The sequence below is a fragment of the Neocloeon triangulifer genome, unplaced genomic scaffold, assembly GCF_031216515.1.
Source record: "Neocloeon triangulifer isolate White Clay Creek 2 clone unplaced genomic scaffold, ASM3121651v1 ptg000005l, whole genome shotgun sequence".
Lineage (NCBI taxonomy): Eukaryota > Metazoa > Arthropoda > Insecta > Ephemeroptera > Baetidae > Neocloeon > Neocloeon triangulifer.
In genome coordinates, this window is record NW_026775548.1 from 274,285 (window position 1) to 299,751 (window position 25,467).

Here is a 25,467-nt window from a genome sequence, read left to right on the forward strand (position 1 = left end):
CTTTTTTCCTTGTTAATTTAGATAGAAATGTTTTCAAGAACCGTTTGACATTATCTGATCTGCTGATTTTCTGTGCATAATTAAGTCTTTGTTTATTATTTAACTTGAATTTCACACTTTTTATCACTTTGATCTTTATATTTTGTATTCATATATCATGTAAGGCAATTTTTTTTACATTATTGCTTTTTCCTTTCCATTGCTTCTGGGGAAATAGCAGTTTTTCCAAGCTGTCACAAAGTCGGAAACTCCCCTCCGCCGTCCGCCGACTTCCCCCACCACTTCCTGGGAGCTCGGGCGGAGCCACTTCAATGTTTTCGGAGCTAACTTCACCGACGTGAAAGAGCCGGCAAGCTCCACTTTTAATCAACTGAAGGAAAATCAATTTAAACCTTGGAATTAACCTTTATTAACGATGCCTGAAAGGCGTTTGGGCGAGCCATAGTCCGGTTTGTCCAAAATGATTTCGAAATTCTCTTTCCCGCTCGACGAATCTTCAAAGTAAAATCAAACAAGTTCGCTCTCACGTGTGTTCATTTTGTTTGTTTACTTTCAGAAAAATCTTTGACGAGGAAAAAGGGAAATGCGTCGTCGTGTCCTTCTTCGGCAAGTCGGACGTCCGGTCTTTCGGCTGCAAGGGCGCTCCGGCCGACGAGGCGAGCGATCGCCACGTCTTCGCCGGCCGAAACGCGACCACCCCGGTCGACCCCAGGACACAGGTCTGTCTTTTTATAATTTTTGTTTTTGTAAATTCCAAACTCTGCTCCAGGTTCTGGTCGAGGGTTTCCACGACAAGGCCAACAGAATTCTGTATCTGCACCTGCGAAGCCCCTACGACGCCTTCCACTTTGCCGAGTTGGTCAGCGATGAATCCAAGGTAAATTTAATATTTGAAACGCAAGATATTCTGATAATTGCATTGTTTTACACCTGTTTATGTAATGGATGGATATAAATAAAGCTCAATTTGATCTTTTCAGGCCAAAAATTTTGATATACCAATATAATATGATCATTTTCCAAATTTTAATTCCTCAATTATTGTTTTCTTCAGTCGCCTCAAGAGCTCTTGTCCGAGTTTCGAAGTCAGCACGCCAAGGCGTTGCTGTTCTTGTTCTGCGTTTCGCACATCCTGGTGCTGTCGTCGCCGAGTCCGAGGTTCGAGACGCCCTACCTGCAGCTCTTTCGCACCCTCGACCTCATCCGACAAAAGGCGGCTCCCGTTCTGACCGACCACCTGCAGAAGGTGTCCGGCGTGGGCGCAGACTGGGTCGCTCAGCAGCGCCTCTGCGCCCCCCGAATGCTTTTCTACTTCGAGTCGAAGCAACTCGGCGCCCGAAGCCAGCTCAAGAGACTCGAACACTCCGTCGAGGACCAGATTTACCGGCTGCTCAGGAGATGCAGAATTATTACCAATTCAACGTAAATTTTCTTCTTTTTGTGGAATAACTTTATTTAAACCTCATTATTAATTCCAGGGTGAATTCCTTGTTTGCCATTCCGCTGAACCACGAGTACGTTTTCATCGAGGATCAAGATTTGAACGTTTTAGACAAAACTCAACAGGCTGTGAACAGAGCCCTGAAATTTTGCCTCGGGTTGATGGAGGAAAAACCAAAAACAAACGAGCCTCCACCGAAAAGTGGTTTGTAATTATTTGCAATTGTTACATTTTTATTGATTTTCTGTTTAGTTCACAACTTTAGGGAGTTTCTCTTCGAACATGTAGATTCTGCCTTGAGCAAAGGATTCGACGACACCCTTGGCAGGCACACCAGCACAGCCCATTTTGAGGTGTGTTTAAAATATGAAGCTTCATTGCAATATAAAAGAGGATTCCAGTGATATGTGACAACGTTAGTTTTGAATTTTAATTGATTGTACTCTTAAATCTGTCGAAATTTTTCTATTAAAAATCTTGCTAAAGCCGTTTTGAGGTTCTCGAAGATTTCCAACTGTAATGAAATTTTAAATTAATAGGTTTTTTTAAGTTAATTACTTTTTATTATCGTAATCGGAAAGTTCTCATCAAGACAATTTCAATGATATGTCACAAGGACAATTTTAAGTCAAATATGACCGAGCTAAACTAATTAATTTAAAACCCGAAATCGGCAGCCATTTTGTTTCAAGATGGCCGCTCAGTAGAAAAACTCGCATATCTCTGTCAATTTCTGTGCAAAACGCATTTTCCAGACACCGTTGGAATCCTCTTTCCTAGATCTATCAACTTCACCTTTCAACAAGGAAATTTTTTTGATATTAAAGTCCCTTTAATTTAGGTGCCGCCACTGTCAGTTTGGTCTTCGGCGGCTCAGGCTGTGTACAAAGTGTTTCTGGGCGAGGAGACAAGCAACTCGAAGCACAGGCAGCTGCTGAACATGTTCAGCACCTCGTTTAACGCGTCGATTCGGTTTAGCGAAGCCAGGTGCAAAAAGGTGCTGCCCCTCGCGTTCGCCTCCTACCAGGAAGGGTTGCCTACCCACTACACGCAGGCCTATCACGATGGAAGGGTGTGTTTTTAATTTGAAAAATGCAAATCTCTGGGACGGCCAGAAATTGATCTTAATTAAAATTTGTTTCATTAATTCTATCCTAGTATTGAATTGAGTTAATTTTGCAGTTGGCGTACGCCCTGTCGGTGTTTTCGCAACACGCTCGAGGCCCGTCTTGTGCCAAGTACGTGGAAGGGCTGAAAAAGTCTTGCGACGAGCACTGGCACGACGGCCGGCAGATGTGCGAGGTGCTCAGCCTCACAGGCAACCCCTGCACGCAGCCCCTCCACCTCACCATCGACGAGGAGGAACCCTGCCAGACCGCCTTACAAAAGTGAGTACCATTTTAGCCATTTTTATTCCGGCAACCTTCGAATTGCGAAACTGAAATCGTCCGAGTTAATATCTATGTCGGACAGCGATTAATTTTTTTATTATTCAAAGCAGAAAAAGTTAAATGACGAACGCCGAAATCATAATCGAAACTTTCGCACCCCTGGAGGGTTAATTTGAGGTTCTAATTTTTCCTGCTAAATGAGTATGAACCTGTTTGGAAAAATATTAAATTTGATTGAAACAGCCAATATCTCTCAAATTCTGGAAGGGATAAATTGAAGCATCAGAATCTTGATTATAAAATTGTGGCCACTCAATCGCATTTTTCTCCGCCGATTTTAAATTAAAATTTGCTTTTAAACATATCGTTGGAATTTTCTTTCAACGGATTAATCAAATAACCACAAATTAAAGATCTGAATGAACTTAAAATTTTATTCTAATCAGAATCAGGATTATTTTCTGGTGTCAAATTTAATATCTCACGGATTTGCTCTTGGATAAATTGCTAGGCAGTTGACTAACAAAGTACAGAGTATTGTTTAACTTGACTGCGATTTCCCGCCACAATGGGTCGTTCAAGTACTTCAAGTCCCATTGAAAATCCTTTTCATTTGCAAACTTTATACCGTCATGCAAATTTTATCAAACGTGCCCGAAAAATAAAATTGTTATGAGTTTCACCTGCCTAAGTCTGAATCTGCGACTAAGGCAATCGTAAATTGTCAAACAAGCTTGGGAAATTCTCTAATTTTCAGAGGCTACTCTTTTACTGAAATTAGAGGAATGGAAAATCTAAAAATTTTGATGCCAATTATTGTTTTTATTGAAATTTACAAAAGTCTAAATAACAATCGAAGTTTATCGCTCCCTAAAATAGATATTTTTATTAGTAATTCCAATTCTTATTAGATTTATTCCCTCAATTATGACAAATTTCATGTCTGCTAAAAACCCTAACTAAGATGGAAATCATCAGAATGAATTCAGTAGCATTTCCCCGGAAGTTCGCAAAGCAAATTAGACTTTCCAGAGCACAACCAGGTGCTCAATTTTCCATTCACCCAATCAGCGATGTAGACGCAGTCCTCTGTTTTGTCTGCATTTACCCTCCACAAAGAACTGTCCAAGTCCAATTTGGTCCCGTCGTGCCAGCGGAAGTCCTTTTCACTAGCTTGGTTTGTCGCCGAAGTCCACCAATTGTGGCCTGAAAGCAGATTTATTGTTGTTGACAAAAATTCCAAGTGATTCTAATAAATTACCGCCAAACGATTTCTCCCCCTCTTCCAAGATGACTTGTGCGTCCGTCAGATTCGTGATCGTGGCCATGTGGAGGCCCATTTGAGAACAAGTTTCGTTTGCTCCGGCCCATGTAATCTGCATTTAAAAAAAGTCCGAAGTCAATATTCAATGGAAGCAAAGGAGGCTCACAGCAGTTTTATTGAAGTGGTACTTTTTGCCGTTGGACAACGTCTTTAAACTCGCCGAACCTGAATCAAATCAATAAAAATTTTGAGTAAGAAAATTGTTGTTGAAACTTACGAGAAAGATTGCAGGGGGACTCTTGTGGCGAGAATTTTTCCTCAAAGAGCTTGAAAAACGAAAATTTAGTTAAAATAAAAAAGATTTTTCTTGAATAATTTGATCTGAACCTGAACGAGGCGCTCGGCGATTTTGGATAATTCGTCCAGCTTTTGATTCTGCCGCTTCACATCTTCCAGAGTCTAAAAAAATAATTATCAAAATTTGGATTGATTCAACAATAAAATGCTCCAGTGCTGTGATTTCTAATTATTTCTCGTTTTTTCGAGCATAAAATCTATTTATTTTAATAGACTTTTGTTTTAACAGCTAAAAACTAATAATAATTTTGCTACCAGCATAACAATCCTTTTAATATAAAAATTAAAGGTTTAGAAATTGATAAAAGTTTGAATTAAATTTTTGTACTTGGTCCACATTTGTGGCCAGTTGGTTCATTTTGTTGTAATGCATTTTCATTACGTTTCGTTGAATTGACTTTTTTTAATCTTTAAAATTTCCAGTCAAATTCGCATCATCCCACAATTGTATTTTAACATTTGTGAAAAGTTCTAATTTCTTTGCTTTTCAAGTAGTGAGATGGTTGATTAATTATTATTATTATTCCTGGTTCTTCCTAAGCAAAGACTGAAGCAGAATTCATTATCTTTCATACCTGGTTATTTTGATTCTCCAAATTATCCAAACGTTCGTTGACAGTTTTCAAGAGCTGCTTGTTTTCTTTGGCCGCCTCTTCAATTCTTTCCATCGTCTACTTTCAATTTTTTTTTTTTAATTTTTATCACAATATTAATTTTAAAAGAAATACCATGTTAAGTCTCAATCCAGGCATAAAAATATTTTAAATAATTATACAACTTTGTTTATAGAGCTTAATTCGATTTATTTACCTGATCTTGGTGCTGGTCGACGTTTTTGGCCAGTTGGTCCAGTTTGTCGTTGGTCGCGTTGGCCAATTTGGTCTGCTCCTCGGCCACCTTCCGCGTCTCCACAACCTGCAAAAACCACAAGAAAATTTCTATTCATTTCCAAAAAACACAAAAATTTGATATTCAAATTTGAACCTCATCGTAGGCAATTCTCATCAACCGGCTCAGCATTTCATTAGTTTTGTTCAAATTCTTCAGCATTTCCTCTCCAAATTCTTCTTGCTAAAATTAATATTCCATTTCTTTATCAACTTGACCAACCAATTTTAGCTCTTTAATCAATATGAATTGAAAACCAATATTAAAAAAAAAAGGAAAATTCCCACAGAAAAATTGAATTTTGGCCCTAATATTGTCCCATTGAAGAATCTCCAATTAGTCTAAATATATTCATACAATATTGCGGAAAATGTTGCATCAATAAAATGTTATATAATTATTTTGAAAAATTTCTCAATGAGAAAAGCATTTAGTAAAATTTTTTCTTCTTCTTATGCCAAAGGTTTGAGTATTAATTGTAAGTAATTTTTCTTCCTAGTAAACATGGGCTTCTTTTTCTATCCAGCTCCAGTGGTCAGGTAGTGCGTCGTCTTCTAATTTAAGTTTGGGGCAAATTGTCCTCTTAAAATTTTATCGGTATGTTTCTTTTTTCATTTTCTTAACATCAATATTCTTATTTATATTTCACTGAGATACAATTTATTTCAATCGCGAGCCAAAAGAATATAGTTTTCCCAATAACCGCTTCAATTAATTAAATTAATGAATTTCTCTTTGCCTTGTGTGAAGAAGCGTTGGCCAGGACGGCGGCGAAAAGCAAAACGATCAGCAAAAAGAAACGTGCCATGGTCGGTCTCTTTCCACTTGTGGGTCACTCTCGCGATTTGCCAATGCCTTTATCCGTAGCTTTTATCACTGCCCTCTGCCCCCGCCAGTCCGAAATCCAGACGAGCCAAAAAGCAAGCAATATTTTATCAAGTTGCTGCTCAATGGTCTGCTTGCGATGCTAATCACAATTTATTTCACTTTGTTACAAAATTTTATTTGAAAAGGTTGGAAAAAAATAGATTTTTAATTGTTAACAAAATTCAAGTAAAAATTATCCAAGAAATCGCACAAGGTGTTTATTATTCAGTATTTCTCAAAATTTGATCATTCAAGGTTTAAACTGCAAGATTGTTTTTACTTCAAAACCCTGATATAAAAAATCACATTTGTTTTTCAATACCTTTTCCCATATTTCTTTTTGGGAACGCACACTTGGACCGAATGAGAATTGACCGAATGCACGTTTTGAAATTGACCTAATCCAAAATGGCGGACTGTCTGCTAAGACATTGGCTGAACGAACTTTGAACGAAAATTTATGATGATTTCAGAAATAGACCGAATGGGCCCCTTTTAAGTAGAGGCAATCCATTGACACCGGAATCGTGCGATTTTCAAAAATTTGGGTATCAAAATGACCCCCCTTTTGAGAAATGTGGTACACTTGATGAAAATTAGGTCAAAGGTCACCGGGGCCAATGAACTACCATTTTTTATTTTGAAAGTCATTTTTTATTTAATAATAATGTTGCGTTTAAAGGGTTTCGTTTGCAAGGGGAGCTGAATAATAAATAACACCTGTATTTAATCTGCTAATCAATTTTACTCCACAAATCCAATCCACAAACATAATTGACAAAAATCAAAACAATCGGACAAATACTTGAAAATTTTTTGAAGTTGGTCATAAAAATTTTGGATTGCATCGATGAAACCATTCAAATAGGTTCTCAGTAACATTCGCTGGGCAGTTCGCAAATGAAATAGTAATTATTGGTGCAGTTAGAGCTGTAAAATTTTCCCTTGGGCCAATTATGGGTATAAATGCAGTCCTTCGTCTTGTCCGCACTGTCCATCCACAAGGGACTTTCCAACTCCAACTTGGTCCCGTCGCGCCATCGGAAGTCTTTTTCACTTCCACTTCCTTGGTTTTTGGCCGAAACCCACCAAACATTACCTGAAGACAAAATTATTTTAATTAGAGGAAATTCGCAGATTTATTCCCATTTTTTGCCCCTCACTAGAATGAATTCTTTTTGCTTCTGCCGCGACCACTTGAGCGTCATTCGAGTCTTTGGTCGTGGCCAAATGGAGACCCTTTTTGCTGCAAGTTTCGTTTGCAGAATTCCAGTTTGCCTGTCAGAGAGAAATTTAAAAATTTCAAAGAGGCTGCGAGTTGAGACTTACACGAGTTTGATGGAATGAGTAAACCTTGCCATTAGACAGCACCGTCAGGTTTGAAAAACCTGGAAATTTTACAATCAATTTAGATTCCATGGTCGCTTATAATTAAATCGATGAAATTTTCAATTACAAACCTATATTTAATTTGGAAAAACTTACGAGCGAGATTGCACTTAGAAGAGAATCTGATGTGAAAATGCTAAAAAGAAGATAAATGTTCTTTAACAAATAGTCTTTGTGAAAATTATTTGATTTGAACCTTGATGTGACGTTCAGTAAAATTGGCCAAAGCGTCCACTTTTTCTCTGTCGTTCTTTCTCTTCTCTTCAAATTCAGAGTCTTTTTTCGAAACCTGGCAAACGAAAGTACTTAAATTCCAATAATTAAAATAAAAAATATTTCATTTAACCTTTGTTTACTTTGGTCAAATCTCCGAGCGTTTTAAAATTAGGAAAAATTAGTTTGAAGAAAAAAATCTCCCATTGTTTTTGTTATTCAATTTAGATTGAAAATCATTTCTTTGGACTGATCAATATTGTTTTTTTAACATTTTTTTTTTAAATGATCTAATTCTCTATCGATTATGTATTTATGTACCGAATTAAAGTAGCACACCCGAGGTGTAAAATAAAGACATCCAATTTCTGTACCTGATTGTAGCGCTGGTCAGCATTTTTGGCCAGTTGGTCCAGTTTGTCGTTGGTCGCGTTGGCAAATTTGACCAACTCTTCTTTTTGCTCCTCCACTAATTTCCTCATTTCCGCAGGCTGCGAAATTCAAAATTGAAAACAGGTCATTTGACCAAACATTCAATAATTTAAAAATTAAATTTTTTACCTGCTCGTAGACGATTCTCATCAATCGGTACAGCATTTCTTTTGTCTTGTTCAAATTCTTCAACACTTCCTGCCGAAATTCTGCAAATTCCTCTGGCTGAAATTTTGATTTTCTTCAATTCCCAGAAACGCAAACCAGTCAACAACAGGCTTTTTCAAAACAATAAAGAAATTAAAGATATGTTTTTGTGCTTAACATTTAAGTTAGTTCTGAAGAAATCTGGCCTTTGATAAAATAAAACCTTAAAAGTAGTTTACCATGTTTGAAGATTCGTTGGCCAGGGCGGCGGCCAAAAGCAAAACGATCGGCGTAAAGAAACGTGCCATGGTCGGTCTCTTCTTTCCACTTAAGATTTTCTCTTGATTTCCTAAAGCTTTTTATCCCCGGCTTTTATCACTGCCTTCTGCCCCCGCGAAACGACAAACAAGCCAAATCAACTCGCCATTCAAGCCAAATGAAATTAATCTTTAAAAGAACGCGTGAAAAAGTTACTCGCAATTAAGGAGCGCCTTAGGAAAACATATCAGTAGAAATGAAAACAAAAAACGTATAAAACTGTCTAATTTTTTGCCTCGCCACGTCCGACTTGGCTTTACGGCCAAAGAATTAGGCAAGATTATATGAATCTTAAGTAAACGGCTGAGATGATAACTTTTCAATGGAAAACTCTAATCCACTGATTTAATCAATGTAAAATTAGGAAAATTTAGATCAATGAAATAAAAAATAAATTAAATTTGAGGTTAAATTTCTGCTCTTAAGAAAAGTCCGCCATGCAGTGAAAAATTGGCTAATAAATAATAAGGCCAGACCTCGGATAAGTCTGCCGATTTTTGACTGCAGAATAGTAGAATCGGCAGCAGTGGAATGCGCAGAAATAAGAAAACACTAAACTTTAAAAGAAATAATCGTTTTTATTGTATTTTACCCCTTTTGAATTGCATAGTTTGGCCTACAGACAATGTGGACAAATAAACTCTGCTTTATTTCTATTCAACGATTGAAAAAAAAAATGATCTTTTAAAATTCAAAACAATCCCTTTAAGAGTTTGCTCTGATCCCGATGAGATCAGTAGCATTCCCTCGGGAGTTCGCAAAGTATCCTGGAGGTAGCGAAGCATTGAAGCGTGTTCAATTTGTTCTTGTTCCCTTTAAAGATATAGACGCAGTCCTGTGTTTTGTCCGCATCGTGCTCCCACAAGGGACTGTTTAACTCCAACTTGGTCCCGTCCTGCCACCGGAAGTCCCTTTTGCTTCCCCTTCCTTGGTTTTTCGCCGAAACCCACGGAGCATAACCTGAAAACATGGTAATTTAAATAAAAAAAACCCCAAAGTTGAGTCAGCTTTATTCATACTGCCAATAATTCTCTCGCCCTCTTCCGACACGACTTTTGCGTCCCTCAGGTCTGTGATCGTGGCCATGTGAAGGCCCAATCGAGCGCAAGTCTCGTTTACTGCAAACCATGTATTCTGCAAAATTAAGTCCTAATTCAAAATGCAAACAAGCAATCGAGGCTCACATCAGAAGTTCTGTTGAAGTGGTACTTCTTGCCGTTGGACAACGTATGTAAAGTCGCCGAACCTGCAAAGTGAATTAAAACAAAATCAAGAAATTCCCTTTTTGCATTCAGAAAATCGTAGTGTAAACTTACGAGCGAGCATGCATTGGGCTGAGATAATCATTTCCTATACAAACAGGAATTGTAAGTTAAAGAGTCTTTTGAAAATAATTGTATGTAAACCTTGGGAAATTGGTCCAGCTTTTGATTCTGTTGCATCACATATTCCAGAGTCTACAAAAATAAATCAAAAAGCTTTTGATAATGGAAATAACCAATCTGCGTATTCTCATTGTATTCATATGACCTTGAAAGCTTATGATTTTCCAGTCAAACTGTCATTGTCTCTCAATTTTATTTAATATACTCGTGAAAATTGTTATTTCTTTGCTTGAAGTGGCAAAGTAGTTGATTAATTAATTATTCCTGGTTGTTCTGCAGGCAGAATTCATCATTTTATTCACTTCTGTCCCTGGTTATTTTGTTTTTCAAACGTATCCTTGACAATTTTCACAAGCTCGTTATTTTCCTCAACCCTTTGCATCGTCTACTTCAAAAATGTTTCTTTTTAATCACCATATTTCCATTTTAAAACTTATGCCAAATTTAATCTCATTGTAAGCATAACAATCATTTAGAGATTATCGATTTATTAAGAGTTTGGAATCGATTTGTGTACCTGATTGTGGTGCTGTTCGACGGTTTTGGCCAGTTGGTCTAGTTTCTCGTTGGTCGCGTTGGCCAATTTGGTTTGCTCCTCGGCCACCTTCCGCGTCTCCACAACCTGAGAAATCCATGAAATTGGAAAAGTTAAATCATTTTTAATTTCCTTTGAACCTGATCAAAGACGATTCTCATCAATCTGTCCAGCTTTTCATTCGTTTTGTTCAAATTCTGCAACATTTCCAACTGAAACTCGGATTCTTCCGGCTGAAATTAATATAAATTCCCATTTCTTTATCGACTCTTATGTTCTTGAACAACCAATTTTTATGTTGCTCTTTTGTTAATATTTTTTTTTTCAATTTTGAAAATTCGCACAGAAAAATTGGAATCTTGTTGTTCAGGAATCATTTTCATTGAGTCAAATTATATTCATACTATATTGCTAATTATGTTGAACTAAATTTTATCAAGAAAATCTTACATAATTATTGTGTGAAATTTCTTGTCAGTTCTGCCTTAATCAGCAAAGCATTTCTAAAAAATTGTCCTCCTTCAATTTTATCGGTAAGTTTCTTTTTTCATTTTCTTAACATCAATATTTTTATTCATATTTTGCAGAGGTAAAATTTATTCTTATAGGTAGACCTAAAAGAAATATTATCCTTCCCAATAACCGCTACAATAGTTAATTAAATTCACGAATTTCTAATTACCTTGTTTGAAGATTCGTTGGCCAGGGCGGCGGCGAAAAGCAAAAGGATCAGCATAGAGAAACGTGCCATGGTCGGTCTTTCCACTTGTGGGTCACTCTCGCGATTTGCCAACGCCATTTATCCCTGGCTTTTATCACTGCCCTTTGCCCTTGCCAATCAAAAAACCAGACGAGCCCAAAAGAAAAAAATGGTTATCAAGTTGCCGCTCAATGTTCTGCGTGATGCAAATCACAATTAATTTCAATTTTTTTTCTTGCATATAGAGTTGGTAAATTTTATTTGTAAAGGTTGGAAAAAAGGAGATTTTTGTTTTCAAAATGAAAGTAAAAATTACAAGAGACAGCGCAAGATGATTTACAATTTTCAGTATTTTTGAAAATTTGATCCTTTAAAAAATAAACTGCAAAATTTTATTTTTTCTTTTGCCCTGAAATTGAAAAAAGAAATCACATTTTTTCCGTTTTTTGTCCTTTTCCCCTTAAAATGGTGCTTTTGTTTTATAATTTGTCAATTTCAATCATAAAATTGAAATTTTACTCTCACAGATCTCCTGTTTTGTATTTTCGGTCAAATTTTTTTTTCAGAAATTTGCGTTTGGCAGAATTTTCCTTATTTTCCACATTCAAAACTGCTTGAAATGAATATTTTGAAAGTAATCTTGGCTGGAAACGCGATTTCAGGCCAAAAAATATTCGCTTAAGAGTGCGAAATTATGACTTTTCGTTTCAGTTTGAGTAAAAATGTTATGTATACTTTTTAATCAAATATAATGTTGCTTTTATTTAGTTTTGCGAGGGGAGCTGAATAATAAATAATACCTGCATCAAATCTGTTAATCAATTTTATACCACAATGCAAAAGCATAATTGACCACAATCATAAGAGTCAGACAAGTACTTTTAATTATATTTGTGAAATCCGTCGTTAAAACATAAAAACCTCCAATCGCAACGAGAAAACCATTAAAATTGGTTTTTAGTAACATTCGCTGGGCAGTTCGCAAATGAAAGGTTGATCACTGTTGCATGAATGGCTGTACAATTTTCCCTTGGGCCAGTTGTACGTATGAATGCAGTCGTACCTTTTGTCCGCATTTTCCTCCCACAACGGACTGTCCAACTCCAACTTGCTCCCGTCGTTCCACCGGAAGTCCTTTGCACTTCCACTTGCTTGGTTTTTCGCCGAAACCCACCAACCCGTACCTGAAAGCAAAATTATTTCGATTTGTGAAAATTCGCAGGTTTATTCTCATTTTTAAATAACCCTTTTTAATTCTTTTCGCTTCTGCCGCGACCAGCGTTGCCTCATTAAGATCTGTGATCGTAGCCAAATGGAGACCTTTCTTGACGCAAGTTTCGTTTGCAGAATTCCAGTTTTCCTGTTGGAGAGAAATTAGAAAATTTCAAAGAAGCTGCGAGTTGAGAATTACGTAAGTGGGATGGAAAGAGTAAATCTTGCCATTAGACAGCATTGTCAGTTTTGAAGAACCTGCAAATTAATTTAGTTAAATCGATGAAATTTTCAATTGAAAACTTAAAAAACATTTGATTTGAAAAACTCACGAGCGAGGTTGCAGTGCGGTGGGAATCTGATTTGAAAGAACTAAAAGAAGTTAAATTATTATTCGATAAAAGTCTTCAAAAAATAATTTGATTCGAACCTGGATGTGACGTTCGGTAATATTTGCCAAAGCGTCCAACTTTTCTCTGTCGTTTTTCCTCTTCTCTTCCATTTCCTTGTCTTTTTCCAAAACCTGCAGGCAAGCCAAAGTAATCAATAATTAGTCAGAAACATTTAATTTAACCTTTTTTTACTTTGGTCAAATCTTTGAGCGTTTTAAAGTTAAAAAACATCTTTAGTTTGAAAGAATAGAATCTCCCATTGTGTTTGAAAATCTATTTTGATTGAAAATCTTTTCTATATTTCTATTATATTGTTTGGTTATATTTTGTGAATTGTATATTTATATTTCTCGTTCAATGTACCAAATTAAGGTAGTACACCCGAAGTGTCAAATAAAGACATCCAATGATCCAATTTCTGTACCTGATCGAGGCGCTGGTTGACATTTTTTGCCAGTTGGTCCAATCTCTCATTTGTCACGTTGGAAAATCTGATCAGCTCTTCTTTTTGCTGCTCCGCTACCTTCCTCGTTTGAACTTCCTGCAACAATCTCAAAATAAGGAAAAAATTATATCGAAATAAAATATTTTATGTAATAAAAAAAAATTGGACCTGTTCGAAGACGATTCTCATCAATCTGTCCAGCTTTTCATTCGTTTTGTTCAAATTCTTCAACATTTCTTGTTGAAACTCGGATTCTTCTGGCTGAAATTATGTATAGATTTCAACTATTAAAACCAGCCAACCTGTTTTTGAAGCAATTAAGAAATGCAAGATATCGTTTGGACCCAAAATTTGGAATTAACTTGGATTTGGACAGATCTGACCTTGGAGAAAAAGGCCTTAAAAATTATTGTACCTTGTTTGGAGATTCGTTGGCCAGGGCGGCGGCGACGAGCAAAATGGTCAGCAAAACAAGACGAGCCATGGTCAATATTTGTGTGTCCCTCTTACAATTCGCCAACGCCTTTTATTCCTACTTTTATCACTGCCCTCTGCCCTCGCCAATCCGACAAGTTGGAAAACAAATACCCATCCATTTTTTTTTCTTCAAGCAGTTGATCTCCATTCTGCAATATTAATTTATATAATAAATTTCATTAATTTGTTTTATTTAAAAGTCGCTGTAAAATTTTTACTGCTCTGCAAAAAATGCAAGAATTAGAAAAATCACAAAAATTGCATTTAAAAAGAAGTGAAAATGTTGCCCTTATTTTTTTTCTGGTCAGGCCAAGACAAAGTGTCTTGTCGGCCTGTGCCCTTATTGAGCTTGCGGAAGGCAAGCTCCAATCTTAATTATTGCAGTTAATTAAAATTAATAATTTAAAAATATTTTTTTATTTATTTAATTGTATTATTCCTATGAATTCATAATTATTAAAAATCAAAATCTTCAATATTTTAATAAAAGTTAATTTACTTTGATTAGAAATTTCATGATTATGAATTCAGTTAAGGGCCTTGAACTAAGTTTATGTTGAATTTAAATATATAAAGTTAATTTTCAGTGTTTTCTGTACTAAGAAACTTTTGCAATCTAGTAAAAATTGCAAGGGAAGCTGAATAAGTAACAACAATTACATTTCATCTGTTTACTAATTTTATTCCACAATTGAATGGAAAAACATAATTGACAACGATTGTCAGAAGAAGTATATCAAATTTTTAAAATTTGTTAATCGTTGCAACATGAAAATACTTGGATTTCATCGATGAACAAATTATAAAAGATTCTCAGTGATTCTCAGTAACATTCGCTGGGCAGCTCGCAAATGAAATACCAATAAGCGGAGCATTTTGCGCTGCTCAATTTTCCCTTGGCCCAATTATAGATGCGAACGCAGTCGTCCGTCTTGCCCGCGCCGTCCGTCCACAAGGGACTGTCCAACTCCAATTTCGTCCCGTCCTGCCAACGGAAGTCCTTTTCACTTTCTAGGTTTTTCGCCGAAACCCACCAAGTATTGCCTGAAGGCAAAATGATTTCAATTCGAGAATAGCTTCCGAAAAATATTTTTTGCATCTCACCTTCATCAAGTCTTCGTCCCTCTGCAGCGACCACCTGAGCATCATTTTGATCTTTAATCGTGGCCAAATGAAGGCCTTTTTTGCTGCAAGTCTCGTTTGCAGAATTCCAGGTTGCCTGTCGAAGAAAAATTAGAAAAATGCAAACAAGCTGTTAATTGGGACTTACGGCAGTGGGATGGAAAGAGTACATTTTGCCGTTGGACAACAAAGTCAGGTTTGACAAACCTGCAAATTTATTTAATCAATTTCGGTTTGTAGCTTTATACAAATTCAATCAAGGTTTTGTAATTTTTCATTTGCAAAACTTACGAGCGAGATTGCATTTTGAAGAGAATCTGATTCGAAAGAGCTGAAAAATGATATGAATTCGGGCTAAGAAGCGCAGATTTTGGTAATTAATAACATCTTTATTGATGTAATTATATATCTGGGCATAAAATAAAGTAATTTAATTGAATTTTTGTACCTGATTGAAGCGCTGGTCAGCAGATTTGATTAACTTGTCGTTTTGCTCCTCCACCAGTTTCCTCATCTCCACGGGCTGAAGTCGCAAAGAATGAAACCAAAAATTTATTTCGTAAAATTACAAAAATTTTAATTAGAAATTTGAACCTGATTTAGGACGATTCTCATCAACTGATCCAGCTTTTCATTTGTTTTGTTCAAATTAGTCAACATTTCCCGCCGAAACTCGGATTCTTCAGGCTGAATTTTGATTTTTTTTTCTCAATTAATTCCATTGATCAACTTACTTGACTTGAAAAAATTACGAAAACAAGAAAATAAATTTAATTACATTTACCTTGTTTGAAAATTCGTTGGCCAGGGCGGATGCCAAGAGCAAAACAATCAGCGATAGGAACCGAGCCATGGTCGGTCTTTCGTCTTTCCACTCTTGAGTCGCTCTCACAATTCGCCAAAGCCTTGGATTTTATCACTGACCTTTGACTTGGCGAAACAAAATATTTCGTCAATCATTTTTACCAATCAATTTGTCCTCAAATCGCCGCTCTTCATTCTGCGATATTAATTAATAAATTTGTGCTTCAAATTTTAGCGCACAAATTTTACAAGAGTGTGACGCAATTATATCACAAATTATAAAGAAATTTTAAAAAAGCAAGTGAAAAAGCTGCCGAAAGTTTGCATTTATCTCGCACGTTCCTGAATTTGTATTTCTCGTAAACAACAACCGGGTCAAATTGCCCAAAGGACAATCGCGGTTCACCAAGATCAAATCTTTTTCCTTCGCGGATTTGTCAATTTAATGCATGAAAAAATCATCGTTCTTTAATAATGCTAGTAAAAATTGCAAGGATTGTAAAAAATGAATGTTAATTTCATTCTAAATTTTTTGGAAGTAGAAATTTATTTAATTCATGCATCGAAAAATGTAATTTTTTTTACCCTGCTGTTGAAAAGAAATATATTTTTAATTTCTTAGTTCGGTTGACGCAAATTTATTGTCACTTATCAAATTTAAATTAAGTTGAATAATAAACAACGCCTGAAATTAGTCTGATTAATTTTAATCCAAAATCTTATCTTAAATTACAAAAATTCTCAAAAATCAGAGATGCCAAACTATTTGAAATATATTTGTAATCCGTCGTTGCAATAAAAAAAAACTTGGATTTCAACTTCAGTAACATTCGCTGGGCAGTTCGCAAATGAACGGCAGATTTTCGTTGCATGCACGGCTCCTCAATTTTCCATTGCTGTAATTATAGATGTAAACGCAGTCCTTGGTCTTGTCCGTCCCGTCCCTCCACAACGGACTGTCCAATTCCAACACGGATCCGTCGAGCCACTGGAATTCCCTTTCAACGTTTCGGGCCGAAACCCACCAACCATCTGATGATGCAATTATTTTGAAAAGTCACCGTCGTTTTTCATAATTTTTGCTTAAAACCATTGTAAATTCTTCGTCCTTCTGCAGCGACCACCTGTGCGTCATTTTCATCTGTGATTGTGGCCAAGTTGAGGCCTTTTTTGCTGCAAAACTCGCTTGCGAAAGTCCAGTTTGCCTGTTGAAGAAAAATGAGACAAATTCAAAGAAGCTGCAGTTGAGACATTTACACGAGTTTGATGGAAGGAGTAATTCTTGCCATTGGACAGCTCTGTCAGGTTCGAAGAACCTGAGGATTGATTCAATTTATGTCACGTCGATATCAACCTTTTAAATTACACTTACGAGCGAGGTTGCATTCCAGGAGAGTTGATTCAGTCACCTGAAAATTGTAAAAATTTGTCTAAATTCATCAGATAAAATGATTTGATTTCAACCTGGATGTGACGTTCAGCAATATTTGCCAAAGCGTCCAGCTTTCCTCTGTCGTTCCTCCTCTTCTCTTCCATTTCCGTGTCTTTTTCTAAAACCTGGCAAACAAAAGTTTGATTTAAACAGATTTCAGTAAAATTAACCAGAAATTTTGACTTTTTTTTAAGTTAGAGACTTTTGTGAAGTATCAGGTCTGAACTAAAAGTCAAATATAGGGTTTTGGTTTAAATAAATTTTGATTTCTTTCTCTATTTAATTATTATTATTTAGTTTTAAAGCTTCAATTAGAAATTTCATTAGCCTTTTGTAAACAAATAATTTAATTGAATCATGTGCAAATCTATCTTTCAGAATAATTTAATTCAAAACTGAAATTGTGATCTATTGGAAATATTTTCCATCCTCACCTGATCGATTTGCTTCTCTATAAGCTTGTTGAACATCTCGTTTAAATATTTCTCAACTCTTTCCATTGTCTGCTTTCAAAGTAAAAATCTTCATTTACCAAATATTCATTGCGGAGCCACAATCGATTTCCTCAATATTGATTATTACATTAATTGTACCTGCTAATTGAGGCGCAGGTCGACAGTTTTGGCCAGTTGGTCCACTTTGTCGTTGGTCGCGTTGCAAAATGTTACTAACTTTTCGATTTGCTCCTCCACCAGTCTCCTCATTTGCGCGGGCTGCGAAAAGCACAAAATAAGCCATTTTTACCAAAATTTTATTTCGCCAAATCAAATTTTGAACCTGCTCGTTGACGATTCTCATCATATTGTCCAGTTTTTCATTCGTTTCGTTCAAATTCTTCAGCATTTCCTCTCGAAATTCAGAGTCTAGCGACTGAAATTATCACCATTTTTAGTTATTTTTAAAACAGACACGTTTTTGTTATCAAAATACTTATTTTGTGCCTGAAATTGTAATATAATGAATTTGAAAATATTTTCCACTTACAAATTAACTACGCAATATCCAGAACTGGCTAAAAATAATAAAATCGAATTTTCTGCGAACCTTGTTTGGAGATTCGTTGGCCAGGGCGGCGGCGAGCAAAACCTGCAGCAAAAAGAAACGAGCCATTTCCACTTATTTAATTGTGCGTCGCCCTCGGTTCGCCAAGCCATTTTATACCCGCTTTTATCACTGCCCTTGGGCTCGCCGAAAGAAAAACAATATCGACTCCAGTCTCTTCATTCTGCAATAAACGAACTCCAAATTTATTCACTTTTGTCATTAAAATCATCCTAAATTAAATGAAGGATTGATGAAAAAAATTGCTTAATGATTTGAAGAGTATAAAATTATCAAATCTGGTAGCAAAGTCGACAAAATTGTTTCTCAACCAGATAAGCTATAAAAAATAAGCTGATTTAAAAGATGTTATATGTAATTTTTATATAGATTTGTTCAAAATTAAGTATACTTTTGGCATGATTTCTTTTTGAAATTTTTCGAAATAAAATAAAATTACTACATAAAAAAAAAATGCAAATTTGATCAAAAGGTTGCAAATTAAAAATTGTAATTCTTCTTTGCATGTGTGAATTTGCGGCATTGGATTTATTCGAGGAAAAAATTAATGGCTGATGACCCGAGGCCGAGGCATCACTTGTAAATGGAACAATCAAATCTGCAAATATCTCGCCGACTTATACAAAACAAAATTAGCACACGTTAATTTAAATAAATAAAAATAGTGACAGTGAAAGTAAATTGATATATTAATTATATTATTTGTTACATACAATCTTTCTTTTTACATCTAACACGATAAAAGTTGTCATAGGAGATAATTAATGTAGATTCACCTGCATTGGAATTCTTTGTTATAAGAAAACGCTGATCTGATTGAAATGCGACGTAAAAATTGTCTTTATTGAATTATTTTACAAAGTTTTAAATAATAATCGAGTTCTAATTCATCATTTGGACTCGACGATTAAATAAAGAAAATTTTTATAATAAAAAAATTATCAATTATAGCATTGCTTTGGAAGTTCACAAAGAATGTTAGTGGTTCCGGAGCACGGATGGCTGTACAATTTCCCCTTGTTGTAATTATAGATGTAAACGCAGTCGTCGGTCTTGGTCGCTCCGTCCGCCCACAAGGGACTGTCCGACTCTAATTTGGTCCCATCCTGCCACCGAAATTCAATTTCACTTCCCCTTCCTTGGTTTTTTGCCGAAACCCACCAAACGTTGCCTGAAAATTAACCAGGAATTTGAGCCAAACGCAAAGTTTATAATTCTTATTCGTACGGCCGTGCATTTTCTTGCCCTCTTCGATCACGACTTGTGCGTCCGTCAAATTCGCGATCGTGGCCAAGTGGAGGCCCAAGCGAGCGCAAGTCACGTTTGCAGAAGTCCACGTTTTCTGCAAATGAAAATATTACCAGAGCAAAATGCGAAATTCAGAGGCGTACTTTGTTTGTACTGAAGAAGTACTTTTTGCCGTTGGACAACATCTTTAAATTTGCCGAACCTTGAATTACATGGATCAAAATGTGGAGTAGGAAAATTGTTGTTGAAACTTACGAGCAAGAATGCAGGGGGACGGTGGTGCCGGGAATTTCCCCTGAAAGAGCTTCAAAAAGGAAAATTTAGTTTATTTATATTATTTCCTAATCAAATTTACCTGAACGAGGCGCTCGGCGATTTCGGATAATTCGTCCAGCTTTTGATTCTGTCGCTTCACATCTTCCAAAGTCTAAAGAGTGATTAGAGCGCTTTTTAATAACAAATATTTTCATATTAATTTTCCTACCTGATTGTGGCGCTGGTCAACCTTTTTGGCTATTTGCTCAAATCGATCGTTGGTCGCGTTGGAAAATTTATTCAACTTTTCATTTTGCTCCTGGGCCACCTTCCGCGTCTCCACAACCTGGGAAATCCATTAAATTGGAAAAGTTCAATCACATTTAATTTCCTTTGAACCTGATCAAAGACGATTCTAATTAATCTGTCCAGTTTTTCATTAGTTTTGTTCAAATTCTTTATAATTTCCTCTTCAAATGATTCTGGCTGAAAACATAAATTTCTTTTTCTAACACAATCATCGATATTATTGAAAACCTTTTTAGATAAATAATTTTCTTTCCACTATTTTCAATCCTAAGAATTAATATTTATTTAATCACAGTTTTCTCAACTTAGAAAAATTAATTTTAAATATTATTTTTTTGCCAATCAAAGTACCTTGTTTGAAGACTCGTTGGCCATACCGGCGGCGAAAAGCAAAACGATCAGCAAAACGAAACGTGCCATGGTCAATCTCTCCGCTTAATCACTTAATTATTGCCCTCGACTCGCAAAAGCGCTTTATCCTCGCTTTTATCACTGCCCTTGACCTCGCCATTGAAATAATCAGACAAGCCGAATTGCAAACAACATTTATCATCCATTTTTCCTCAAATTACTGCCCTTAATTTGCATTATATTAAAATTAACATGTCATGTTTTTAAGTTTGTTGCTTCATAATTCACTGGTAATTGAATTCAGCAAAGAAAGGAAAAACTTCAGCTCTATTTTAAATAGATTGCATTTATTCAAACTTAATTTTTACTTCAAATAAATTCAAATTTAAAATTATCAACTAATAAAAATTCTAAAATACTATTATATTATTTAGTCCATAATAATTAATTTTTGAAGAAGAAAATTTCCAAAATTTGTGTAGCAAGTTGTAGCAATCTAAGAAGCGTCATCTTGGATTTTAAAAAGCATATCTTGAAGTAAATTAAAGGTTTTCAAGTTTTATCAAGATGAAATTAATTTCCTAACTTGGCCCCGGCAATTTTAATTCTGCTGCTAAATTTTGTTCAAAATCGAGTCAATAAATTAATTCAAAAATTGAATTTTACACGACCAATGTGGTACATGGAAAAATAATTTTTTTGAACACTTGAAATCTTTTTATTTTTATATGTATCCGTTCCATAGGGGTGTTTATTATTTGATGTGCTGTTAAATTTAGTTATACATCTCGTCAGTTTTCACATTGATTACATATTGAATTACATTTATAATTAAATTTCATTTAATAGAAATTGAGACAAAACATGATTTGCCGTTTTTTACCAGGGTAGATTTGGGGAAGCGTTAATTTGAGGTAAAACTAATTTAGTTGAAATTATGAAGAAATAATTGTCTTTATTGTATGCTAAATAATTTTAAATTCCCTTTAAATTTAGTTTTGACCAACAAATCCTGTTCTTGCAAACAATGTGGAAAAAATAAACATACTAAATGAAAATATTTTAATAAAAACATTATAAATTTTGCTTTCTGAAGAATCATTTGATTGGAAATGAGTCAGTAGCATTTGCTCGGAAGTTCGCAGAGTACGTTGGAAGTTCCGGTGCATCGGAAAGTGTTCAACTTTCCATTTTCCCAGTATGTGATTTGGACGCAGTCTTCGGTCTTGTCCGCTTCATCCCACCACAAGGGACTGTCCAACTCCAACTTGGTCCCGTCGTGCCAGTGGAAGACCTTTTCACTTCCCCTCGGTTCTTGGTTTTTCGCCGAAACCCACCAATTGCGAACTGGAAGCAGATTGAATCGGCAAAATTGGCAAAACAAAAGTTCAATTCTTTACCAGCATAATTAAAGTGTCCTTCTTCATAGAGGAGGTGTGCCTCGGTCGGATCTGCGATTGTGGCCATGTGGAGGCCCATGTGAGTGCACAACTCGTTCGCTCTGGACCACGTTTTCTGCCGAGGGAAAAAGAAATCGGAGCAAAATGCAAAACCAGAGACGCAAATTAAGGCTCACATCAGTTTTTTTGAAGTGGTACATCTTGCCGTTGGACAACATCTTCAAATTTGCCGAACCTTTAATCAAAGAATTATTGCTTTGGATCGAAAAAAAAATTACTTAAAAACTTACGAGCGAGAATGCATTGGGCTGAGAATTTAATTTCAACCAGCTGAAGATATAAAAGCCGGTTTTAGTCAAAGATCTCTAAAAAGAAATTATCTAATAAACCTGAAGGAGCCGCTCCATGACTTTGGAAAATCCGTCCAGATTTTGATTCTGTTGCTTCACAACAAATAAAAGAAATGGTTAAATTGGAAAATCTGCGTTTCCTTTTATGATAAATTTGAATAATTGAATTTGAATACTCAATTTCTTTTTCTAATTTCTGATTATCTTGGAATTTTATTAATTTATGTTATATAATTTAATTTGCAAAATCTATAAAAATGATCACCCAAGGAAGCCGCTAGAATTTAAAATAACACAAAATTTACTGAAAATTGATGATAAAATTTCCTGATTTTGGCGGTTTATCAAACAATAAATGCTTTTTAGTACCTTATTTATTGAAGATTCGTTGGCCAGGGCGGCGGTAACGAGCAAAACGATCATTAAAATAAAACGAGCCATGGTCGGTCTTAAATTTACTTGTGTGTCGCTCTCGAATCGCCTTTTATTGCCGCTTTTATCACTGCCCTCTGCCCCCGCAAAACAAACAAACATCTCGAGTCTCTTCATTATGCAAAAGCCGAATTAAATTAATCTGGTAATGAAATTGGGATAAAAAAAACTCTGGCAATGAAGGAATATTTGTAAAAAATCTTTAAAAAGGGGGTTAAAAATTGTAATTTGTACAATTTTTACCTCGGTTTGCCTGAATTGGTTTTGCTGATGACCCTAGGGATAACTTCAAGGGGCCTTACGTGTGGCCTAGGATAATTTAGTCTGCATTTTAAAACAGTTAAAATGGGCTTTTGGTTCGCCCAAGAGTTGGGAAAATTAAAAAGCAAAATGTATGCAGACTTAAAAGGGCTCAAAAACAATTTATCGGGTGAAAAGGCCAAGTATCAGATACGTTTTTTTTCTGATCTTTCCATTAGTTCATCTGAAAGGAATGTTAAATTTGAGTGAATTTCGTGAATGGGTTCAGGACTAAAAATTTAAAGTATTTCTTGTTTATTTCAACAAACCTGACCAGATTTGTGACCAAAAAAAAAACTTAGATTCGGATCTTATATGAAGAAAGATTTGTTTTTCTTTAATTATGCAAAGTTTTAATTCTGATTTTAATCATACAGTATTGTTCAAACATTTAAAATCAACCGTTTTTCCCCCTCAAAGATTGAATCGTATTATTGTGGGCTAAAAACTTTTTTTTATATTTCAACCCGAAGATTAATTGAAAAAAATAATCATTGAAATCCTTCAAATCTGATTCAAGTCGATTCTGAGACGCATTCGCTTGGCATTTGGCAAATGAAAGGTCGCAAATCAGTGCACGAATGGCTGTTCAATGTGCCGCCGGACCAATTATAGATGCGGACGCACTCCTGCGTCTTGTCCGCGTCCTCCTTCCACAACGAACTGTTCAACTCCAACTTGGTCCCGTCCTGCCAACGGAAGACCTTTTGACTTCCACTTCCTTCGCTTTTCGCCGAAACCCACAAATTGTGACCTGAAAAGCAAGGTTTTCACAACTTCCTTGCGGATGCAAAAGAAATTTGCCTAATGCTCCGACCACTTTTACGTCATTTTCATCTGCAATTGAAGCCAACTGGAGGCCCTTTTGAGTGCAAAAATCTTTTGCTCCGGCCCACGTTTTCTGCAAAAAACTTGGAAATCTAAAACTGCGGTCACAAAAAAATTTAGGCTTACAGCATTTGTATCGAAATAGTAGTTCTTGCCGTTAGACAGGGTTACTACATTCGTCGCCAAACCTGCAATTAAAATCAAGCAATGCGTTCTTTGAATCGATTTAAACTTACGAGCGACGTTGCAGTTGGCCATAAAGGACTGCAAATAGAACTTTTTAACTCTTGCTTTTTTTCAATTAATTTCGTACCTGAAAGTGGCGATCGGCGATTCTGGATAGTTCTTCCAGCTTTTGATTTTGTTGCTTCGTATTTTCCAGAGTCTAAAGAAGTCATTCAAATATTTTAACTGAAATGAGCGACTTCGTTTCCTTAATTTTTTATTGATTTTAAAAGCGAAAACTTTCCCTTGATGTGAAATTATCTCAAATTTTACTGACGACCATTATTCTTTATTTGTTTCAATTTAAACAATAAATTGATTTCCCGGACTATTGTATCAGGAATATGCCAAACTAATTTGCTTTTGTTTTCAAATTTAATGACCATGTTTATTAATTTTCCTCAGAATAACAATCATGAAGTTTGAAATTTATGTTTATAACGAATCTGAAATTATTTTTTTGTACCTGATTGGCCAATTTGGTCTGCTCCTCGGCCACCTTCCGCGTCTCCAAAACCTGCAAAAGCCACATAATAAAACTATAGCTTGCGTAGATTTATTTGGGAAACCTGATCGAAGATGATTGTCATCAATTTTTCCAGCTTTTCGTTTGTTCTGTTCAAATTCTTCAACATTTCCTGGCGAAAATTAAACTCTTCTTGCTGAAAATATAAAATTTGAATTTGTTTTTCCATTTCAAATTGTGAACTAAGAACTGTGTCGATTGAAACTTTTATAAATTAATCAAAATTCACTGTTTATGTAAAAACTTTAAAAAAACTGCTGCGTTTGTTATAAAAAGTATTTAATTTAATTTATCATCGAGTACCTTGGTTGCAGATTCGTTGGCCAGGGCGGCGGCGAAAAGCAAAGCAAGCAGAGAAAAGAAACGAGCCATGGCTAATCTTTTCAATTGTGAGAGTCGCTTTTTATCGCCAAAGCTCTTTATCCCCGCTTTTATCACTGCCTTCTGCCCCCGCGGATCAAAAATGCAGACGGGAAACAAAAAATTTAGCGCATTTAATTAAGGATTAATTTAAATTAAAAAAAATATATTAATGACAGCATATATTATTAGAAATGTATCTTTCTGGCCTCAATTTAATTGCACGAAAGTATTCTCAACATTGAAATATTGAGGCACGAGATTGGATTTTGTCAAGGTTTTATTTTTTATATTTAATGAAATAAAAAACGTGATTAACTTTGAATAGAAACTGACGCAGAAACCGCAGAGTGAAGAAAACATTAAAGGGGGGAAAATAAAGATTTTAATTCGATTTAATTGCGATCATTTTTTTTTCTTCGCATCTGCTGCTTTGGATTTTTGCCCTAGAATTTTATCATGGCCAAAATTAATAGAACTCCCTTGGTGACTTGGCAGAATAAGTGAATTTTCTAAACTGCTTGTTTCCATTGCAAAGCAATGAACGATCGAGCAGTAAATTTTGACTCAAGCTAACTGATTTGTCCAATTTTTTCTGCGCAATTTGCTT

At 35.6% G+C, this 25,467-nt stretch overlaps 9 protein-coding genes across 14 annotated transcripts in view; 1 reads left to right on the forward strand and 8 right to left on the reverse strand.

Annotated features, from left to right (window-relative positions):
* Positions 1–241: 241 nt before the first annotated feature.
* LOC132193992 (nonsense-mediated mRNA decay factor SMG8) overlaps positions 242–25,467 on the forward strand; it is a 45,204-nt gene continuing 19,978 nt past the window's right edge. Inside the window, exons 1-8 of one of the 2 annotated variants that reach the window (XM_059615011.1) lie at positions 242–501; positions 557–719; positions 770–877; positions 1,055–1,422; positions 1,479–1,642; positions 1,694–1,794; positions 2,283–2,513; positions 2,624–2,829. In XM_059615011.1, coding sequence (XP_059470994.1) covers positions 461–501; positions 557–719; positions 770–877; positions 1,055–1,422; positions 1,479–1,642; positions 1,694–1,794; positions 2,283–2,513; positions 2,624–2,829 — 1,382 coding nt within the window. In that variant the 5' untranslated portion in view covers positions 242–460. Of the gene's footprint in view, positions 502–556; positions 720–769; positions 878–1,054; positions 1,423–1,478; positions 1,646–1,693; positions 1,795–2,282; positions 2,514–2,623; positions 2,830–25,467 lie in introns of both variants that reach the window. The other variant, XM_059615010.1, reaches the window with a different exon arrangement.
* LOC132194000 (C-type lectin domain family 4 member F-like) lies at positions 3,640–6,231 on the reverse strand. Of its 2 annotated transcripts, XM_059615023.1 has the most exons (9): positions 6,081–6,217; positions 5,438–5,524; positions 5,264–5,368; positions 5,029–5,124; positions 4,484–4,555; positions 4,374–4,422; positions 4,263–4,321; positions 4,094–4,208; positions 3,640–4,038 (listed from the first exon to the last, which is right to left on the reverse strand). In XM_059615023.1, exons 1-9 carry the CDS (start codon positions 6,147–6,149, stop codon positions 3,818–3,820), a joined length of 873 nt encoding a protein of 290 aa, XP_059471006.1. In that variant the 5' UTR covers positions 6,150–6,217; the 3' UTR covers positions 3,640–3,817. The 2 variants fall into 2 exon arrangements, with proteins under 2 accessions (XP_059471006.1, XP_059471007.1); XM_059615024.1 differs by lacking the exon at positions 5,438–5,524 and having other exon boundaries at positions 6,081–6,231.
* LOC132194002 (uncharacterized) lies at positions 7,009–9,052 on the reverse strand. Its single transcript, XM_059615026.1, has 8 exons — positions 8,629–9,052; positions 8,372–8,467; positions 8,185–8,301; positions 7,794–7,886; positions 7,694–7,733; positions 7,538–7,596; positions 7,372–7,486; positions 7,009–7,307 (listed from the first exon to the last, which is right to left on the reverse strand). Exons 1-8 carry the CDS (start codon positions 8,695–8,697, stop codon positions 7,081–7,083), a joined length of 816 nt encoding a protein of 271 aa, XP_059471009.1. The 5' UTR covers positions 8,698–9,052; the 3' UTR covers positions 7,009–7,080.
* Positions 9,266–11,460, reverse strand: LOC132194004 (uncharacterized). 2 transcript variants are annotated; one of them, XM_059615028.1, is made up of 8 exons: positions 11,310–11,460; positions 10,768–10,860; positions 10,610–10,714; positions 10,114–10,164; positions 10,024–10,057; positions 9,892–9,953; positions 9,727–9,841; positions 9,266–9,667 (listed from the first exon to the last, which is right to left on the reverse strand). In XM_059615028.1, exons 1-8 carry the CDS (start codon positions 11,424–11,426, stop codon positions 9,441–9,443), a joined length of 804 nt encoding a protein of 267 aa, XP_059471011.1. In that variant the 5' UTR covers positions 11,427–11,460; the 3' UTR covers positions 9,266–9,440. The 2 variants fall into 2 exon arrangements, with proteins under 2 accessions (XP_059471011.1, XP_059471012.1); XM_059615029.1 differs by lacking the exon at positions 10,768–10,860 and having other exon boundaries at positions 11,310–11,441.
* On the reverse strand, positions 12,138–13,885 carry LOC132194003 (C-type lectin domain family 4 member F-like). Its single transcript, XM_059615027.1, has 8 exons — positions 13,792–13,885; positions 13,545–13,637; positions 13,356–13,472; positions 12,970–13,062; positions 12,872–12,911; positions 12,739–12,797; positions 12,573–12,687; positions 12,138–12,511 (listed from the first exon to the last, which is right to left on the reverse strand). The coding sequence occupies exons 1-8, from the start codon at positions 13,858–13,860 to the stop codon at positions 12,285–12,287; spliced, it is 813 nt and encodes a 270-aa protein (XP_059471010.1). The 5' UTR covers positions 13,861–13,885; the 3' UTR covers positions 12,138–12,284.
* LOC132194008 (collectin-12-like) lies at positions 14,516–15,892 on the reverse strand. The gene is made up of 7 exons (XM_059615033.1): positions 15,760–15,892; positions 15,570–15,662; positions 15,424–15,498; positions 15,267–15,306; positions 15,124–15,182; positions 14,958–15,072; positions 14,516–14,897 (listed from the first exon to the last, which is right to left on the reverse strand). The coding sequence occupies exons 1-7, from the start codon at positions 15,826–15,828 to the stop codon at positions 14,677–14,679; spliced, it is 672 nt and encodes a 223-aa protein (XP_059471016.1). The 5' UTR covers positions 15,829–15,892; the 3' UTR covers positions 14,516–14,676.
* On the reverse strand, positions 16,417–18,327 carry LOC132194010 (hepatic lectin-like). Of its 2 annotated transcripts, none has more exons than XM_059615039.1 (9): positions 18,256–18,327; positions 17,989–18,081; positions 17,805–17,924; positions 17,646–17,714; positions 17,244–17,336; positions 17,152–17,188; positions 17,037–17,095; positions 16,870–16,984; positions 16,417–16,811 (listed from the first exon to the last, which is right to left on the reverse strand). In XM_059615039.1, the coding sequence occupies exons 4-9, from the start codon at positions 17,709–17,711 to the stop codon at positions 16,600–16,602; spliced, it is 582 nt and encodes a 193-aa protein (XP_059471022.1). In that variant the 5' UTR covers positions 17,712–17,714; positions 17,805–17,924; positions 17,989–18,081; positions 18,256–18,327; the 3' UTR covers positions 16,417–16,599. The 2 variants fall into 2 exon arrangements, with proteins under 2 accessions (XP_059471022.1, XP_059471023.1); XM_059615040.1 differs by having other exon boundaries at positions 17,646–17,717.
* Positions 19,087–20,552, reverse strand: LOC132194006 (uncharacterized). Of its 2 annotated transcripts, XM_059615030.1 has the most exons (8): positions 20,437–20,539; positions 20,176–20,262; positions 20,006–20,122; positions 19,877–19,948; positions 19,777–19,825; positions 19,665–19,723; positions 19,501–19,615; positions 19,087–19,444 (listed from the first exon to the last, which is right to left on the reverse strand). In XM_059615030.1, the coding sequence occupies exons 1-8, from the start codon at positions 20,503–20,505 to the stop codon at positions 19,215–19,217; spliced, it is 798 nt and encodes a 265-aa protein (XP_059471013.1). In that variant the 5' UTR covers positions 20,506–20,539; the 3' UTR covers positions 19,087–19,214. The 2 variants fall into 2 exon arrangements, with proteins under 2 accessions (XP_059471013.1, XP_059471014.1); XM_059615031.1 differs by lacking the exon at positions 20,176–20,262 and having other exon boundaries at positions 20,437–20,552.
* LOC132194007 (C-type lectin domain family 4 member F-like) lies at positions 20,879–24,954 on the reverse strand. Its single transcript, XM_059615032.1, has 13 exons — positions 24,801–24,954; positions 24,541–24,633; positions 24,438–24,488; positions 24,060–24,131; positions 23,983–24,010; positions 23,873–23,934; positions 23,723–23,819; positions 22,556–23,672; positions 22,226–22,279; positions 22,127–22,166; positions 22,013–22,071; positions 21,837–21,951; positions 20,879–21,783 (listed from the first exon to the last, which is right to left on the reverse strand). Exons 1-8 carry the CDS (start codon positions 24,867–24,869, stop codon positions 23,434–23,436), a joined length of 711 nt encoding a protein of 236 aa, XP_059471015.1. The 5' UTR covers positions 24,870–24,954; the 3' UTR covers positions 20,879–21,783; positions 21,837–21,951; positions 22,013–22,071; positions 22,127–22,166; positions 22,226–22,279; positions 22,556–23,433.

Coding starts and splice junctions, on each gene's coding strand:
- LOC132194000 (XM_059615023.1), bottom strand. CDS start 6,149: ATGGCACGTTTCTTTTTGCTGATCGTTTTGCTTTTCGCCGCCGTCCTG. Junction 4,423..4,483: donor TCGCCGAGCGCCTCGTTCAG/GTTCAGATCAAA, acceptor TCGTTTTTCAAG/CTCTTTGAGGAAAAATTCTC. Junction 4,209..4,262: donor ACCACTTCAATAAAACTGCT/GTGAGCCTCCTT, acceptor TTTTAAATGCAG/ATTACATGGGCCGGAGCAAA.
- LOC132194002 (XM_059615026.1), bottom strand. CDS start 8,697: ATGGCACGTTTCTTTACGCCGATCGTTTTGCTTTTGGCCGCCGCCCTG. Junction 8,468..8,628: donor CCAACGAATCTTCAAACATG/GTAAACTACTTT, acceptor TCAAAATTTCAG/CCAGAGGAATTTGCAGAATT. Junction 7,734..7,793: donor TTACTGAACGTCACATCAAG/GTTCAAATCAAA, acceptor TCTTCTTTTTAG/CATTTTCACATCAGATTCTC.
- LOC132194004 (XM_059615028.1), bottom strand. CDS start 11,426: ATGGCGTTGGCAAATCGCGAGAGTGACCCACAAGTGGAAAGACCGACC. Junction 10,715..10,767: donor TGAGAATCGTCTTTGATCAG/GTTCAAAGGAAA, acceptor TGGATTTCTCAG/GTTGTGGAGACGCGGAAGGT. Junction 9,954..10,023: donor AGCCCAATGCATGCTCGCTC/GTAAGTTTACAC, acceptor TTCACTTTGCAG/GTTCGGCGACTTTACATACG.
- LOC132194003 (XM_059615027.1), bottom strand. CDS start 13,860: ATGGCTCGTCTTGTTTTGCTGACCATTTTGCTCGTCGCCGCCGCCCTG. Junction 13,063..13,355: donor TCAACCAGCGCCTCGATCAG/GTACAGAAATTG, acceptor GCTTGCCTGCAG/GTTTTGGAAAAAGACAAGGA. Junction 12,688..12,738: donor ACTCTTTCCATCCCACTTAC/GTAATTCTCAAC, acceptor TCTCTCCAACAG/GAAAACTGGAATTCTGCAAA.
- LOC132194008 (XM_059615033.1), bottom strand. CDS start 15,828: ATGGCTCGGTTCCTATCGCTGATTGTTTTGCTCTTGGCATCCGCCCTG. Junction 15,499..15,569: donor TGAGAATCGTCCTAAATCAG/GTTCAAATTTCT, acceptor TTGCGACTTCAG/CCCGTGGAGATGAGGAAACT. Junction 15,307..15,423: donor CTGACCAGCGCTTCAATCAG/GTACAAAAATTC, acceptor ATCATTTTTCAG/CTCTTTCGAATCAGATTCTC.
- LOC132194010 (XM_059615039.1), bottom strand. CDS start 17,711: ATGGAAAGAGTTGAGAAATATTTAAACGAGATGTTCAACAAGCTTATA. Junction 17,189..17,243: donor TTGCTGAACGTCACATCCAG/GTTGAAATCAAA, acceptor TACAATTTTCAG/GTGACTGAATCAACTCTCCT. Junction 16,985..17,036: donor ACTCCTTCCATCAAACTCGT/GTAAATGTCTCA, acceptor TTTCTTCAACAG/GCAAACTGGACTTTCGCAAG.
- LOC132194006 (XM_059615030.1), bottom strand. CDS start 20,505: ATGGCACGTTTCGTTTTGCTGATCGTTTTGCTTTTCGCCGCCGGTATG. Junction 20,263..20,436: donor CCAACGAGTCTTCAAACAAG/GTACTTTGATTG, acceptor TTATGTTTTCAG/CCAGAATCATTTGAAGAGGA. Junction 19,616..19,664: donor ACTTCTTCAGTACAAACAAA/GTACGCCTCTGA, acceptor TTTCATTTGCAG/AAAACGTGGACTTCTGCAAA.
- LOC132194007 (XM_059615032.1), bottom strand. CDS start 24,869: ATGGCTCGTTTCTTTTCTCTGCTTGCTTTGCTTTTCGCCGCCGCCCTG. Junction 24,634..24,800: donor CCAACGAATCTGCAACCAAG/GTACTCGATGAT, acceptor TTATATTTTCAG/CAAGAAGAGTTTAATTTTCG. Junction 23,820..23,872: donor ACTATTTCGATACAAATGCT/GTAAGCCTAAAT, acceptor AGTTTTTTGCAG/AAAACGTGGGCCGGAGCAAA.